The sequence below is a fragment of the Varanus komodoensis genome, unplaced genomic scaffold, assembly GCF_004798865.1.
Source record: "Varanus komodoensis strain SLA01 unplaced genomic scaffold, ASM479886v1 scaffold16, whole genome shotgun sequence".
Lineage (NCBI taxonomy): Eukaryota > Metazoa > Chordata > Lepidosauria > Squamata > Varanidae > Varanus > Varanus komodoensis.
In genome coordinates this window covers 11,811,513-11,829,740 of record NW_025335468.1, presented here as the reverse complement: position 1 = coordinate 11,829,740, position 18,228 = coordinate 11,811,513, and the positions used below count along the sequence as shown (strand labels likewise).

The following is an 18,228-nucleotide window of genomic DNA, read 5'->3' as shown; positions in this document are numbered from 1 at the left end:
TAAAGTTGTCCTCATGGCAGATTTGCAGGTAGGGCTATTTGAATCTCTATTAAACAATTTGACCAAGAGTGTGTGGAGTACTGAATGAAGAATGGAGTGATGGATAACAATTCATTTGGCTCTTCTGTTTGTGCAAAAATGTCCACGAGAGGTCATTGAGGTCCCATTGGTGCAGGTGTTCAAGGATAGGCTGGACGTCCACATGGTGGGCATGTCGTGAGCGGAGCCAGCTGGTGCCGGAGGTCAGACTAGATGGCCCGGGAGACCCCTTCTGACTCGCTCTGTTTTCTATGTTTCTATGTCTACTTCCCCCATAATATTGACTACAAAGTATTTTTTCCAACTAACTTGGCAGTAACAGTTACTTTCCAGTGCTTGATTTTAGCTGCAAATAACAAAGCCAAAAGAGCATAATCCATCAACACTTTCTAGTCTTGAAAGACAAGAAAAACCAGTGATTGCAAAGGAATTGTGTACTATAGCAAAGTATTTTCCGGATGGTTCACTCCTTCAAAGAGTTTGAGCTGCACAACCAATTCAATAATGTACAATGTCTGCAAGTTGTGCATTCAAAATACACATAAAAGTATGTGTATATGTGTTAAGAGTGAAGGATAAGAAAAATTAACATGTTTTAAACCAATGGGCAATAGATTTGACTAAAGCCTGTTTTACTTCTATAACTGACTTTTTTTGCCTTTCACAGTGATGCATTTTGAGAAAAAGAGGCAACACATTCTTTATTCCAGAGTAGTGTTTAATGTAATTGTAGGACAGTTATGGAGTCACATTTAACCCATACATTATGGGTTAGGATATTGATAGAAATACTGTACATCTTTATTAGCTATCAGTGTAATATAACTGAAGTATTTGGTTCTTTCAGATAAATAATTAAAGGCAAATGTCTACATTTGCTCCCAATGCTTTCCATTATCTATAAACCTCTGCCATGTTTTAGTCAGTCTGAGAGTACAAAGCACAGAAGGAAAATTAAATTCCTATGGATATGAAAATGCTGTAATATGGCCTGAATATTTTCCTCCATGTACCACACCATTGGTTACAATCTAATCCAGATGTAAGCCCACTGATATCAATAGATTTAAACATACATACTCCTGCATTAGACTGTGGCCATATTTTGAAGATATCAGAAAAAGAAACTCCTCAGTTTGAAAGTTGCACTGTATTGTATCCAAGAAGGAGAAGTCAGGTTTAAGGCAAGATACTAAGATTTCTACACCACTTTAATTTTAAAAATAGAGAAATATCAAAGATCATTCATGCTTTCATACATATGTGTAGATCATAAAAAGGCAGTAATATTAAAAACTTCAGTGCAAAGTCATAGCCAGGTTACTTAGTACAGAAAATGTGGTCATTTTTCTTACAGCAAGATGTATTCCTCAAAATGTCAAAATATAAGTAGACAGACACAAATTTATTTCTAGCTGCAGTCTGTATGTGTGATGCATAAAATTTTGATTAATAAAGTATAAAAATGCCAGGAGACTACTTTAAAAATATGTATTAGTAAAGTGTTTAATTTATCCTAATAATTCCCTCCTCCCCTTTTATGTCAGCTTTAATACATACTTTTGAATGTGTACAGTTAAAGTTTATATATCACATTGCTATAAATAATTCAAAACAGATGCAAAATTAATGTTGCACCTGTTGTTATTTTATTGAATATGTTTTTAAAGAATTTATCTGAAAATTCCTAATGTGCATTTTATTTTGAAAGGTGGTGAAAGTGAGCAAAGGCACAGGTATGAACCATGAAGGATACTGGCAAATGCTACCTTAAGGTGCAGCGCATTCTAACCAATGACCAGCCAAAAATTGCAGTTGCAAATCACCGCTATCAAAAGCATCTTTTAAATTTCTAGTTTTGTGCTGTAACTTAGTGTGCTGTAGTAACAGACTGCAAAAAAGCAGTACATATTGCTTGCAGTTACTTTAATGGACCATTTCACAAAAACAGTAGTCAGCTTTCCTGTGAGTGAATGCTGGTTCTGCTGAATGGAATGCATCTCAAAAAACATCAAGTGAGCAGGAAATACAATCTAGTTAGTTTATTCTATTTACTATATAGGTTATTTCTTGCATACTGAACTTACTATAGCAAATATAACCTAGGTGCTTTTTAAAATGCCAAATAGCTTCTGTTAAACACTATGCAGTTTTAACACTGAGAAGTATTCCAAGGTTATTTGTATAATTGGACCATTAATGTTTTAGGCACCAAACATTTATGTTCATTTTTTCACTTACACTTTGTTATACTGCATTTGAAACCAGGGACTTAACTATATTTTAGGGGAAATAAATTAGATCATAGTTTAGTTTAGTTTTCCAGTAATAAAGATTGTCATTATCTACCATAATCTCATTTAACAATGCATTGTTTTGCTTTAACCTCATTGTCATAGACGGTTCAGAGACTGTATCCCTGTCATGTTTATTCAAAAGTATTTGGGCTTCAGCATTAAAATTATTGTGCAATTTAAACATTTTCCCTACATTAGCTAGTGTTTCAAACTGGAGTTACTATATTGCATTTACAGTCAGTATCACAAATGTACAAAACTAGAATAAAAATAGAATTTAGGGCAGAAGCCATTAAAAGGTGGAGGAAAGCTATCTTCTACTCATGTCTCTAAGGGCAAATCAAAATTTCATTGAAATGAATAGAATGCTTAATAGACTGTTCTCTTAATTATTATGGAAATTATACCTAGCTCAAGCTGTCACTTAGTGAAATTCACCATTTTTAGTGCAACTTATTCTCAGCCAACAGCTGATACTGTGGCCTTCTGCTATTTGATGTAAATATTTCAGTCACACGGAACTTACACGTATGGCAACTTATGTGTGCCTTACATGTGAACTGGAAACTGAACCCCAAATTTCTCCTAAATAGATATCTACATTCTGGAAATAGAAGTACTTATAGCAAACCATGGCATAAAACTACCCGAATATGCATCCGTATAATATTTTCAGTTCATCAAGTTATTAAGGACAAACATAAAGAGTCAAAATAGAGAAGGATTCAGACGTCTGCTGTCATTTGAATTTGACCTAAGAAAGCAGAATACATACAAGGAAGAAAATGTTAAATAATTTATATAGAGCCACATGTGCAAGCAATAGTTTTTAAAAGGACTAGATTTTAAAAAGTATGTTAACCTTTAGCATTGCTAAATGTTTTTAAATATCAGAAATGAGGTATAAGAAGCAGTTGAGTGATAAAATAAGGCACCATTATGTATAACTTCATGGCACTCATTTTGATAATAACCTCAAAGAGGTCCAAGGAGTCCAAAGGCTCAATGTGACTGGAGTTTTCCCAACTATCTGTTCAATCTCCCCTTTGACAGCTTGGGCAGTTATTTTACCTTAATAATTTTGTTTTAACATGGTGCTGCATCTCATGACAGCAGAAGCCTAAAGCAAGCTTGCAATGTATCAACAGCCAAGCAATTCAAACGTGACTGAATTGATTAACACACCTCAGCTTTAAATTGGAACAACTAGTCAAGACTTAGAACTTCATTATCCACATACTAAATTTATACAATAAATTTACATTGATGCTTAGATTACTACAGTAAAAGCATAAGCTGATATGGTTTGCCAGAAAAAGTCCTGTTTAAAATTTGTGAAGGTTGTGCCAACTGTAATCTGCTGAATTGTAGTATCTTATACTAAAGCGTGAGAGTTATTTTCAAGTAGTGACCAAATGCAAGTGGAGTTGAGATCATTCAATTCTGTTCTTCTTTTCACTTCTGTATCAGCTTCACAAATATGGTACAGCAGCAAGTCGGTACCAATTGACAGTTTCCTTGTTCAAGTTAAAATCCTTTAAGGAAAGAGTGACACCGCCCAGAAAGAAGTTCTCACGTAGCGATTCAGCACTGAGTACGCTAAGCTGAAGCTCCCTTTGCTTGAGTGTCTCTTTGCTATATCCACTGTATACAAGCTGTAAAAGAGTTTAAAATGTGTGGGGTTTAAAATATATAGGGGTATGTGAGCTGCCCCCCCCACCCCCCCCCCCCAGACAGACAAGCAAGCAAATACCTCACTCCCAACCAGATGCTGATGAGAAGAACAGATCTAAGGATTCCTATATGTTTTATCATCTGCCGGATGGATATCTGAGGCCTGGCTCTCATCCAGTCTACCTTACAGAAAATAGGTATGTGGTATTTGAATGCTTATGTATGGCTTTAAATATCTGTATGTCTCATTGGCAATATGCTTATAGCAATCCAAGCAGTTTTAAAAGCAGCAGCATCAGGATCCTTATTCATTCAGTGCAACATAGGAATGGGGTAAATGCCAGCAACACAGCTTTTTATTTACACTGAAATAGGCTCATCAACATGTGCAGAAGATTTTATTCATTTTCTAAATGAAAGGGGCAATAATATGAAAGGCAGAAAGGGCCAGTGCCAATGGGACAGGTCAATGCTTTCTCATGCATACACAGGATCTGTTATAGTTTGTAAGATTAGCAAGTGTTAATGCTAATTCACTTTTCATTCTTTATCAATACAACAGCAGACTGTGAATATTTATATACAAGTCCAGATTAACCTATAAAATAAGGTCACCCAATTGTCATGTTTCAGTTAATGGTTGTAGACCTCAACATTTCTATATTTTTCCATCAACCTGCTTATATATTAATCTACATTAGGCTAAAAATGATGTAGCTGGCTACCAGATGATTTCCTATGTTGTCAAGGATGTTCACAAATACTCTACTACTTGGACTGAATGCATTTGACATGTTTCACTAACTGTGCTGTTTCTCAGAGGAAAATGCAAGGTCAGGCTGTAGTGACAGGAAGACAGGAAGTTACATGCTGCTGGTCAGGGAATTGGGCAAGCAAGCAGCTTGAGTCCTGAAAAGGTGGCACAGGGAATAATGGTCAAGTAGCCTAATGGTGGTGGGGAAAAAGGAAACAGTTGAGGCGGCAGATTAAGGAGCGAGGACCTGATGGAAGAATGGATGGAGAAGGTATAAGTCAGGCACAGTCAAAACAAGCAGGGAGTGCGAAGCAGAGGAGGGGAGACTTCAAACTAAGCATATGGCCAGGACAGCGTCCCTGGTGCTGGCGGGTAAGGCAGGGCTCAAGTGCAATTTTACATAGTTAATTTGAAAATGATAATGTAGAGTATTACTTTAAAGATTCACCCAGCCCTCAGAGCAGCCCATCTCATAGTACATTATTAACTGGAACATTCAGTTGTATACCCAGCTTCTCTGAATAACTCAAAGCTAGTTCTGATTTAATGTATTTATGCATTGGAACACCTCAATAATTCTCATAAACACAAATTTTCAGGAAAAATCCAGGCAGATATTTTAGAAGAAGCTCCCCTTCCTGACTGTCAATATAAACAACAGCATACAGCTTCTTGCAAGCATGTTACAGACCTTCCAAGATTTAAAATAATTTTAATAGAAAAGAGTGTGCGGTCAGACGGAGAAGCACTTCCTTGACCGTAATTAAATACCCCAAACGTGGTAGACTTCTCTTAACAGCATGAAGCAGCCCAAGGATGAGAAAGCAACTGAGGATGAGTATTGCAAGAAATAAGTCTCCTGACTCAATTTCTTGCTCCAAGCACTTCTATACACCATGGGAAGGAGTGTCCACATACTGTACTGCAGAGTTGAGCTGCAGCTGTTTCTACTCCAACCCCGGTGCAACTGTGAGCAATAGCAAGGAAGGTGGAAGGCCTCTTTTATCACCCCCTTCATATTGTTCCACCTATTAGGTCTGCACGATATTAATTTGTTTTAAAAAGCTATTAGCACAGCTTGTTATTTCAAGCTTACCATTTCATTGAATGTTGGATTTCTAGTTTTTCTTGATATTTTGGTTTTCCGTTTAGATGTTTTATGTATGTCTGGAAGCAGGTATGTCTTCACATATGGATTTGGGTCCGCACCATCATCAGTAACCTAGAAACACCACATACTTATCTGGTAACAATGCAACACAACACAATCACCCATTTTCAGTCAAAGCAACAGAATGTTGGGGCTTTTGCTTAATTTGTTCTTCCAATTCTTTGAAAAATACCTGTTTGATTAAAACAACCACAACACAAAAAAGTAAGGCAATCATGCTTTGAGTGGTCATCTGATAGTTCACATATATGAGGTCTGCATCTGCATGGGGCCTGTTGTCAGGAGGTTTTCCAAGCTAGACTCATTCTGGTGGGAGCCCCTCCCCTCCCCTCCCTCCACCTGGTGCATCTAGAAGACGCTCCTGCCATTTCCCCCAGTTCTCTTGAGACCAACATTGTGGCCTCAGAACTGGAGGGAGGGCAGTGAATGGCTGACCTGTACCATCAAGATATAGACCAGAAGGAAAGCTATGGTACCAAAGCTATCAACACCAAAATAGAGTCAGTGAGCTGGCTGTGTGAATGCACAGATGATCACTTGAAGAATGATTACTTTCTTCTTTGTGGTCTCTGTGCATCATACATATGGGTAACTAAAAACCCATATGGACTTAGAGAGATCCATACCTTGAGAGCAGTGGAATTTATTACCTGAGGAAGATGTGGGCTCTCCCTCATTACAGACCATTCAAAAAGCGACTGGACAGTCATCTGAATGAGATGGTGTAACTTCGAGTCCTGCACTAGCACCCAGTGCAGGACACGAATTCTATGCAGGCCTTCTATGATTCTTGAGATAGAGGCAGGCCAGTGTTGTCAGCACAGTAGCAATCCTGCCTGGTGCAGATAATGAGCTGGTTGTGCTGGATGAAGGTTGATGGAGTAGACCATATCCCTGCTCTGCAGAGGTCCTGCAGTGGGATGCCAGTGCTGTTGACATTGCCACCCCTCTGCTAGAGTGTGCTCTGAGTCACTCGAGAAGCTGCAGTCCAGAGAGCTGATAGGTGGTCATCAAAACTGTAATGGTTTTGATGACCAACTTGGCAAGCCACTGAGAGCTAACTGGCTCACCCCAGATCATATGCTGTAAGCAACGAAGAGTCTTTGGGACCAGTGCAGGGACTCAGTATGAGACCAACAGAATGCTAGCACCCTGCGAGCATCTAAGAACTCTGGCAGAGCAGTGTCCTAGTTAAGATGGAATGGTGTCGTGACCTTTGGAAGGAATAGCAGTAATGGGGCTGAAGGACCAGTTCGTGCCTATGAAGTGTAAGAAACAGCAGATCAATGCGCAGAGTTCATTCACCCATCTAGCCAGTGTAATTGCCACCAGAAAGGCCACCTTCCGAGGCAGAAGATGTAAGTCCACTGGGGCCAAGGGCTTAAAAGGTGGTTTTGTGAGGTCCTGCAACACCTTTGACAGACTCCATCCTGGTATGAATGACTGAAGGTGCCTTCAAACCAGATCTGTGCAGCTGGAGAGGGACTGGGTTGCTGCAGCAGTCAGTCGCATGTCCTAACTATCCAGCCTCTTCTTCTGCAGCTGCTGGAACTGAGAGGTGGCATCCCTCCACTGTGGCTGTGTGGACTGCTATTGGCACACAACTCACTGCTACTGCCCCCTGGGCTGGTATGGGAAGGGGCCCCCAGTCCACTTATGAGGTGTTACTGGGGGTGGGGGTGCAAAGCCCATCTCCTTCAGGTACCTGAGAATTGCTCCCTTGCTTCTCTCACATATGCCTTCCCTTCTTGTTCTTTCTTTGATAAAAAGAATAAACCACATTTCTAGAATGTACTGTGAATAAACAAATGCTCTTTCCATTGCGGCAGCAAATTAATTCTTGTACTTACCAGATCTTTTATGTGCATCACCATGATAAACAGAGTACTGTTTCTATAGGAGATGGATAACTTAACTTCTCCTCCGACTTTGCCTGAGGTGGGACTTGAAGGGCTTACATCTTTAAAAAAAAAAAAAGGTAAAATTATATTTTACAAGAGGCCAAATGGACACATTCCACATTAGGGGACATCAGTCATGCAATGTTACTATTAAATAATCTAGTAAGCTGTAAGCAAGGAAATGGCTATTAGATAGGTCTGGCTGAACAGAATAGAACAAATAATGTCCATCCTATTAGAAAACCAAATTTACCTCTTCTTTATCGAAACATTTAACTGCTTTATCTAAAGTTTTTTGTGATTTAATAATGTTCCAAAGAACTGAAAATAAAGATAAATTTAGAAATATGCCTATGCTAATATTTGAATGAAAAGGTTGTTGTGCTGATCCTATTAGCAAGAACTTACAAAGGCAAAATATGGCATTTATTGAAATTTATGCTTTTTACTGAACATATGGTACAATAAACAAGGAGGGTTAAAAAAGGAGAAAGCAATACACATGGAAATTAAAGGCAAAATCCTGAACTTTTTTTAAATCTAATATGCATATATTTGATCCAAGCTTTTTTCCAGGGAAACGTAAAGCACATTAAAAAAAAAAAAAAGTATTAAAACTCTTTTTGTGGAATTCTTCTATGCCAGCTAGGAGAATCTGGAAATCTATTATTAAAAGTGAGACGAATGGTCAAAGGTAAATTCAATACAGTCATTTTCCTGCCTGCACAGATTCTTTTCTCCTTTTTTATGATAGAATTATTTTCATTACAGTGACCCAGATTACACTCCTTCCTCTAAAAACAAAATTCCTACCTGGACATTTAGCTATTCCATCAATTCCTTCAGCTTTTTCATCACGAAGTAAAGGGTGGAAGAATGTATAAACAAGATCACACTGGATTTGGAAAGACAAAAATGTTACTGCTAGCTGAGTATACCCAAAACAGAGCCCTAAAGTAAGGACATTTGTACAGTTTATAGAATCACCTCTGATACATCTGTTGATGCATTCATTAAACTTTGTATGTAGCTGTTTAGCTCTACTTTCCTCTTGGCTGCTACATCCTTGATGTGAGTTCTTCCCAGGACCATCTTATTAGGGAAGCTGCAATATAGATACAACCAGAGACAGCAATAGTTAGTGTTAACATATAGTATTTGCCTTTCATTGAGGCAAATTACTAGATATATACCAGATATTGATACAATCTATGAGTTAGTCCAAAAGGCTGAGATGTCTTACAGTAGAGTTGCAGGAACACTGCCAACCCTTTTGTGAACTGTCTCATATTTGCTACTCTATAAAAACACTCAAGTGTAAGATAACATGGCAATGCAGATGCTCTAAACAGCCATAAACATTTTGTTGAACAATTTGGAAAAATTTGCCATTTCTTTCTCTGTTGCCATCTGTGAAATCACTGATAACAGATGTTGAAACACCAGCAGCTGTTATAGCCCAAAAGGAAAGTGAATTTCTATATGCATTTATCTCTTAGAAGAACTGCAAGTTCATGTGAATCCATTAACAGCTATTACTGAGCACACACACATTATCATGAGGTCCCTGTAGTTTACTATGTACGAGTTTTGCATCCTGAATGTCCATGCCCTTTGCTTAAGTGTGCCAGGAAAGGTAAGTATTGATCTTTGACTAGGGCTGGCATTTAAGTTAATTTCAGAAAATGTTTTGCTTGGCTAGGGAGTAACTTATAGAACATGCAAAACAGGACTTAAGGAGATACTGAAACATGCGAAGGCTTCAGATAAATTACAAAATTACAAAATCAATACTATCTTCCTTTAATATCTTCCTTCAGAGCCTATTAAAACAAAGGTGTTGTACACCTACAGCATAACTTCTAGAATGAGTGCCACAAACACAGAGAAACAAGTTCATGAAACCTTACACTTACACTGATCCCAGAATGCCAACTTCAGATCACAAGAAAGGGCTACTACTCAATGGCAGGTCACTCACTCTGTATAACTAAGGTTCCAGGTTTGATCTTTGATATGTCCATCTAAACTGTTCTCAGGTTGCAGATAAAAATCACTGTCTAGTATGAATGTTTTCAAGTCTGTTAACTTTGAAGTGCTGAAAACACTTAAGTACAAACTATTTGCTGCTCATTCTGGTACATGACAGTGTTCAAAGGTCATGATTAACATACCCGGGAAAAGTGCATTCCTGGCTTTAACAACTTTATTATATTGCATTTATATCCCACCTCTTTTCCTCTTGTGAGGAACCCCAGGTGGCATACACAGCTCCACTTTAACTCACAACAACCCTGTTCAGTAGGTTAGGCTAAGAGAGTGTGACTGGCTCAAAGTCACCCAGTTAACTTCATGGCTGGCTGGGTACTAGAACCAGGATCTTCCAGGTTCCTAGTCTGACATTCTTAATTACCACATCACACTGGCTCTCACACTTCCAATGTCAAGCCAGTTTATAACAGCAGGAGCTCATGCATAGGAACGAGTCTGCATGCTTTCTCCTGCTTCACAATTGACAATGTGTTAACTGTGTCATTACTGCCAGAGAGAAAAATTACTGTGAACACAGCGACACATTCTGTAAATTCTGTTTTGAAACACCAGCTCTTTTTGATTACACACAAACACCCACACAATTTCAGGAACATACCCTGGCAATTTCCAAAGAGGAAATAAGATACCAAGCTTGTTGTGCAATTCTTGGAATTCATCAAATGTCCGAAAAACAAATGTAGGTTCATTTTGCCCCTCTCTTAAAACTCTGACAACGTAGATCTGCCAAATCAGAAAGGAAATATTTCAGCAAATTAAAAATGCACTTCGCTGCTGCATCTATTTCCCATCACTCAATGAAGGGAAGCAAAAAGAATAATTTCAGTATACTTGTGATGCAATTGTACCTACAGCATTCCCTTTCCTCAGGATTATTATTTTTCAGCATTCTTATAGAACTTTTAAGGAAAGACAGGAAAGGTACTTTAATTAATGAGATCAAGGGAAACAACAGTATAGATGCCTGGCTATTTTCAAGGCAGCCATTGGTTTCATATTAGTTGTAATAGAAGTATGTTATGCATCTGAACGGGAAAGGCAGAAAAAAGGGAGAGCAGATATCCAAACACTAACTTCATTATCTCTCTGCTACATTACCCTGGGAACAATGGTGAAAGTTGGAGCTGATCTTGCCCCATTTCCGACAGTTCTGTACATCCCAGCATAATAAATTTAATTAACTGGTATGGGTTTCACTAATTCAAATGTGCCTCCAGTATGACTACTACATTCATGTAATAAAAAAAACATTTTCTGACTTGGAGCTCAACAAGTAGCATTAAATCTAAAATGGAAATAGCAAAGCTTTGAAACTTGAGTATGATCTGGCCTGGGCAACTTCTTCTTCCTTCTCTTTCTCCTCCTATATTTTTATTTTATACTGATAATTTTAATTTTGTATTTGTAAATCAATGTATTTTTTGTATTGTTATATTTAATGGTAATTTATTATGTACTATTGTATTTCAATGTATTTTATCATGTTGTAAGCCGCCCCGAGGTTTCGGCAAGGGGCGGCATAGAAATGTTATAATAATAATAATAATAATAATAATAATATGAATCTCTGTAACTGAAAAGGTGATTACAGCAAATGATAGCAAGGAACACCATTAGTAGTTGCAGAATACATATTTTACCAGAATATAATCTATACTTACATAATATTTATCTGGGTTGTATCTCTTATGGTATGTAAAGACAGATACTTCTTTGATACGGCCATCTTGTTTAAGTGAGTATGTTTTGGGAGAAAAGGAGAGAATGGGCTCATCGTTGGAAGGCAGGCCTGAAAATCGCAGCTGAGCAAGATTGTGAATGAAGAAATTGAACTTTGTGGCAACGCTTCCCAAACTTGATTCAATTAGTCTAAAAACAAAGAAAACACACAAGGATTTTGATTATAAGGAAGCAGAAAACTTCAGCTTCATCTCAACCTCATTCCCTGCAACAACAAAACATGGGAAATGAAGTAATTATTTTATTTGAAATCACCTGACAGAGCTAATGGAACAATACATGTATGGAATAAGCAGAGGTCTCTAGCCTTATTTGCATAATATAGTATTTACTGTATTTTTAAATAAATACATAATTAAATGTGCAAATAAGACTAAGAAGCTACATTCTTGCACCACAAAGACACAAATGGAAAGATATCAGTACATATATATCAGATTCATTCTCCTTTTATTGCAAAGATGAAATTCCTCTATAGGTTATTTATTAAAATTGATATGAGCACACAAGCATAATGGTTTTAAAACATATTTATTGGTACCTTGTAAAGAAAATGGTAGCTTCAGCATCTGTGGTTTGGGGCTGAAGAGCATCTTGCACATATTTCAAATCTTGAACTCCAGTAAGTTCCGGTAACCCAGATGAGAGCATCTACAGAGCAAACAGATACAATCAGTTACTTATCTGTGCAATAACAAAATGTGCTATAGCTTAAATAAAATTCCCATTTAAGGAACACAGTCATTATAAGTTTCCTGTGGCTGAACACCACATGGTTGTTGTTAAGCACAAAGATGTCTATTTTAAAATGTAAGCTGATTTATAACAATGTATCTATGACAATATGGAAGTATTACCAGTGACAGAAGATTAAGAAAAATGCTGGCTCTTTTCCTTATCAGGTTATAAGCTTGGCAGCAAAGATCAACAAACAATTGGAACCGAATAGTAGGCTTTTCACCACCATTGATTACATAGGCCATATCTGATGTCAGCACGAAGGGAGCCCGATCCCTTTTAAAGAAAAAAATGAAATACATAGAGTTTTAAATAATAATTTTTCTATCCTTCTAGTCTATTAGGGATTTTGTTTAATTCAAAGTCTCATTAAAGTGTAGTGTTGCATAGTAAAGATTTTATCTAGTTCCTGAATAAACAAAGTAGAAAATCAGCAAAACACAATGTACAGTCTCAATGTGACCCAGGTCACACCCAGGAAATGTAGGAGAAATGAAACACAATAGTTGCTCCTGCAACTATTACTCCTGCAACTCAGCAACCTAAGAAAGTACAGTTGCTTACTTGTAGCTGTTATTCTTTGAGTAGTCATTTATGCATTCACACGTATGGGCTCTGTGCCTGCCTGGAGCCTGTTCTGGGAAGATTGTGTATCTGAGATTTGATTGGCAGGAACCCCTCCCTTTGGCCCCACCCTGTGGGAGGAGTTCCCACCCATTCTTCAGTTTAAGTAACATGAGGCTGGCAATGTGGTCCAGTGTCAAGAACGGCAGGCTCATGGACCGTCACACAGATCAGGACTGCTGCAATATCAACAAGTGACGCCGAAGAGGGAAGGAGGGTGGGTTGTATAAATGCACAGATGATCACTCAAAGAGCAACAGTTACAAGTAAGCAACTGTACTTTGGTCTTCATGGTCTCTGTGCATCACACATATGGGTGACTGGCAATCTTACCTTCTGGAGGCAGGCAGTGTTGCTACTGTAGGCCTGAAAATGGAATGGCTCTGCCAAAGGTCCAATCTAATCTAGCATGCATGTCAAGGCAATAGTGCATTGAAACTTGATAGGTTTGACCAGTGGCCATCTTGCAGAGGTCAGGCAAACTTATGCTGGCGTGGAGCTCTGCAGAGGTTGCCACTGCCTGCACTGAGGGCGAGGAGCAGTCCAGAGTGTTAGAGACCAGGGATCTGGGCAAGAGCACAGCCTTGTCTTTGTGGTAATTCAGGTATGGTGGGCCCACTCACAGCAAGGTTGCTGGAGCAAAAGACTGAGGTGATTACCACCAGAAAGGTGGTTTTTCAGGACAGTAGGCTTTGGCCCATTGTGGCCATGGGTTTGAAGTGTTTTTGTGATAGTGCGGAGATGATGGAAAAGCTCCAGGCTGGCACTGGGGGCAGACTGGTGGAGAGAAGTTCTTGAGGCTCCAAAAGAACTGGCAGGTGAGTTAAGGTAGAGGCCCTGAACTGGAGAGTGGCCAGATAGACACAGATGGATGCTGTCTTGAGCTCACTCTGAAACAGGGAGTTCAAGATGAAGAGGGATTGTACTGGGCACCCAAACAGATTGAAGCCTTGTTGGGAAGCAAAGCTGGGGAAGGTCTTCTGCTTAGCATGGTAGAATCACCTCTAATATAGGGTGAAGGTTCTCCAGCAAGTCAACTATGCTTGGAATTAGAACTGGATTCTCCAGGCTGTGAGGCATAGGGTGTGAACCTCCAGATGGAGGACCTTTCCTCAGTACTGAAAGATTATTTTGGGTTCTTATAGCTGGGTCTGCCATTTTTGCCTCTCTAGTACTTTACGTTGGAGCTTGACAGATTGTCCCAGCATTGGTGGGACATTCATGGTGGTTGCTGTGGCCATGGTTGGAACAGATGGAGCTGGTGGGGAGAGAAGGGGTATTCAATGGGTGTGGAGAGGTTGATTCTGAGCAAGGTCCTGTTCCATAGTTTGTGCCTGATGTGGTAGGCCCTGTGCGTCCTGGCCTGCTTGGTGAAAGCCTCCAAAATGTGGTTCTCTCCCAGGCGGCGGCAGCAGCAGCAGCATAGGGAATGGCTGCCCATTAGGGGCAGTTTGCTGCCACAACAGACAAACTTTCTGAATGGTGATCTGAGCACCATTGTTGGGCAGAAAGTGGAAAGAGGAGCTGAAGTAGGTTAGGCTGAAAAGTGTAGATTGGAGAGGACAAGGTGGTGACAGGATCTAGATGTAGAGAGATATTATACAGAAGGAATTAAGATGGAAGGCAGTTTGGTAAAAATAATTAGGACAAGCAAGAATTTAAGAGGAGACAGGAGAGGAGTAAAAGGATTTTTAAAAGGCAAGGACAGCTACGAGAATGTGGAGAAAGAAATTCCCGATGCACCCATGGTGGCAGATGAAGAACTGAGGATTGGGTGGGAACCCCTCCCACACACCAGGGGTCCTGCCAACACATCTCAACTATGAAATCTTCCCAAAACAAGCTCCGCATGGGTGAAAAGCCTATCTATGTGTCTGACAGAGATCATTAAGAACATATACCTGTTTCTAAGGTTTTGGTGACATGTGAATTGAGAAACTCTGGGTTGTTGTTGGATTAAACAACGTATAGTTAAGTCAACAACAAACCATGGGCTTAAAAATAAAATGAAATGAAATAGAAACGCAACAAATCATGGCCAAACTACCTCATTTCAGTAACTGCTTTGCAGCATGTAAAATACCAGAAAAGTATTGGCTTATTCAGAATGAAAGCTGGAAGCAGTACATTTAATCTGACTTAGCTGTGAATTACTTTCACAGACAAATCTGACATGTGATGTCATGACATTACTGCATATAGCCCAAGTGAACCCTGACAATTGGAAGGAATCCCCATTAAACAGCAAGACATAAAAACTGTGGAACGGAGAAAGTAACAGCTACAGTGCTTCCTGCCTAAATGTCCCTTCCTGCTCTTTGAAAAATGTAATGGCTGAAAAATAAGTAGACTTAGTTTATCAAATATATCTTCAGGTTTTCAGATGCAGAATCTAAATGGAAGTTTTGCCTTTATTTTTATTGTTGTTATATTTATCTATATCCCCCCGTTCCCAGTGTTGGGAATTCAAGGCAGTTTGCAATATTAAAAGCTTATATAATTTAAACATTCATAAAATATGTAAAAGATAAAATATAATTAAATTAGTAGATTATTAAAATTATAGAAATACTGAAATTAGAAACATCAAAACCCATGTAAAAGCATAGAAGAATACTCCAATGCCATCTCACAGGACTAGAACCTTTCATACGCAACAGCATTTTAAAATAAAAGTTGCAGCTAGTAGAGGATACTACAAAATAAAGTTATTGACCTAGCTCATCTGTGCACAAAGTCAGCAGTGCTGCTTCCAAAACACCAAAGTGAGAGAAAATTAATTTTACATGTTTTTCTCATGCTTTCATAGCATACCTCTTGAAGCTCCCGAACATCTGCGCATGGCCCAAAAACTTTCCAAAATCAATGTGGAACATATGCCCTGTACTTCGAAGCATTATGTTGTCATTGTGACGGTCACAGATCCCCAGGACATAGGTAGCTACACAACATCCTGCACAAGAATAGATGAAGTTTTCACAAGCCTAAAATAAGGAAAAATAAATGTCACATTATATCCAGTCTGCTACTTTGAGAATTCCTTGGTTTAACATGCAGAAAATAGCTCTGCTAGCAAAACTATTATTCATTCATGAGGAAGAGATTGCTGGTGGAGCACTGTGGCTTGCTATTATGCAGGGTTGTTGGGCTGGTGGTCATTGCATCCTGCACCTCCTCATTGCACCAGGCTGCCACACCAGAGCACTGCAGTCCATGCAGGAACACCTCACTAGGCAGAAGGTGGGACTTCTGCCACAGATGCCTCCTTTGCTGCCCCCCATGCCAATGGCCCCAGAGATAGCCAGTGGAGTGCAGTGCCTTGTCAATGCACAGGGTCATTGCGGCCTGTGCCTCATCATGTCAAGCCACCACAACCGACTGTTCCAGTCCACAAAGGAACACTGCACTGGACAGGGGGTGGGGCTTCTGCCACACACACCTCCTTGGTTGGCTCCACAGCAAGGTTGGCGGCCAAAGGGTGATATCAAAGGGGATTGCTGGTTTAGAACCCATTTTGGCACCAGTTCAGTTCCTTCCTTCCTTCTTCCGCTGCCCCTTTGTCTCCCTTCCACAAACCTCTATTTTTTTCCCTGTCTGCACTGCGTACTGGATACAGCTTCTGCGGGGTCAGTATTTATAATTGTTCTGGGTGATTCAGGCTTCCCCCCTTCCTTTCCTCCCACCCCTAAGAATTTCTTATCTGTTGGTGAGTCAGGTTCAGGTGAACCTTATGGATTAGGGAAGCAATGGAGAGCTGAGGGGTGCAGTCACTGGGGTGGTGATAGGCAGAGGGAAATGTGGTGGGGGGTTAACACACCTGTGAAGGAGATCAGATATTCAATATCTGTTCCCTCTTCTAGTTCTACCCACAAACAAGTATTAACAGGTAACCATTTCAGCCAGACTCTGGGTCTAGTGGCGCTGTTACAGAATGCTAGGTTGGTCCAAAACAGGACCTGGGTGGGAGAGGCCGAAAAAGTTGTTCTTTCTAAGGTATGCCCACCTAGGTACTTGATACAGCACCAACATCATACAGCACCAGGGAAGTGGAGTGGCCTTAGATTATAAAAACTCATTCTTACTCTCCAGACTTCTTGTCTCCTCAGAATCTGGTCTTGAGTGTTTTTACTGTGTGTTGGGTTCTCGAGACAGATTGGGGATTTTGCTAGTATATCATCCACCCTGTTGCCCAGCAGTCTCCCTACCTGAGCTAACAGGTAGTCTCAGACCTGGTGCTGAAGACCCCTAGAATGCTAGTCCTGGAGGCAGTTCAGAACTTCATGGCCACCATGACAACCATGGACTGTCTCAACATGTCATCAGCCAAATGCATGAAAAAGGTCACACTCCTGACCTGCTTTTTTCGACAGGGCAGGAGAATGGTGGTCCTGATGTGGAGGGGATAGCTTTAACTCCGTTGCCATGGTCAGATCACTTCACAGTGAGATTCAGACAGTTGGGTGCCCCCTCTCTCCACAAGGGTGGAAGACTTATCAGAATGGTCCACCCTTAGAGACTGATGAATCTGGATGGATTCCAGAAAGCTCTGGAGGGAATATCCTGCTGATATGGTAGGCACTCCTGTTGAAGCCCAGATAACCTTGTAGAACAGTGAGATGACCAGGGCGGCTGACATGATCACACCTATGCTTCCTCGAACACAGCTGGATCCATAGTATACACCAGACCTTAGGGTGATTAAGCAAGGGAGATGGCTAAAGTACAAGAGGGGGAAATCTTGTGACAAGTCTGACCAATCTGACAGAGCTCACTACTGAGCCTATTCCATGGTGAAAAAGCTGGCAAAATGACTATATTTTGCCTCCTCTATTACTTCTTCACAGTGCCATCCAACTGAACTATTGCTTGGGGATTCCTGCAATCTGGTTCACCAGATGGGACTCCAGAACACTTGATGACTCACGTGATGAATTTGCTATGCACTTTGAGGGAAAAAAATCACTCAAATCCACTGTGAGTTGGTTTTCACAGTTGTTTCAGTTCCACCTACGGATGTCTTCTAATCCCGTTTTGCACAATGAGTTTCAGTTTACTGTGGCCCAAGGATGTGCACAAGGTGCTTGACTCTGTTCATCCCACCCCCTGGGATGCCCCACCCCCTGTCCAGTGCCCACTTGATCCTTACCCATCATGGATCATTAGGAAATCTAAAGAGAGGATTTGATCCTGGGTCCAGGAGGCTGATAATGCCTCCCTGAGAGAAGGGATAGTACCAGC

At 40.0% G+C, this 18,228-nt stretch overlaps 1 protein-coding gene across 7 annotated transcripts in view; it reads right to left on the bottom strand.

Moving 5' to 3' along the window:
- Positions 1-739: 739 nt before the first annotated feature.
- The window catches only part of PIK3C2A (phosphatidylinositol-4-phosphate 3-kinase catalytic subunit type 2 alpha), a 103,072-nt gene continuing 85,583 nt past the window's right edge, over positions 740-18,228 (bottom strand). For 6 of the 7 annotated variants that reach the window (XM_044425849.1, XM_044425850.1, XM_044425851.1 and 3 more), the window contains 10 exons: positions 15,805-15,974; positions 12,486-12,642; positions 12,170-12,279; positions 11,550-11,757; positions 10,487-10,611; positions 8,824-8,941; positions 8,650-8,731; positions 7,786-7,895; positions 5,861-5,986; positions 740-3,991 (listed from right to left, as the gene is read on the bottom strand). In XM_044425849.1, the coding sequence (XP_044281784.1) occupies positions 3,809-3,991; positions 5,861-5,986; positions 7,786-7,895; positions 8,650-8,731; positions 8,824-8,941; positions 10,487-10,611; positions 11,550-11,757; positions 12,170-12,279; positions 12,486-12,642; positions 15,805-15,974 (1,389 nt within the window). In that variant the 3' untranslated portion in view covers positions 740-3,808. Of the gene's footprint in view, positions 3,992-4,089; positions 4,190-5,860; positions 5,987-7,785; positions 7,896-8,649; positions 8,732-8,823; positions 8,942-10,486; positions 10,612-11,549; positions 11,758-12,169; positions 12,280-12,485; positions 12,643-15,804; positions 15,975-18,228 lie in introns of all 7 variants that reach the window. The other variant, XR_006414285.1, reaches the window with a different exon arrangement.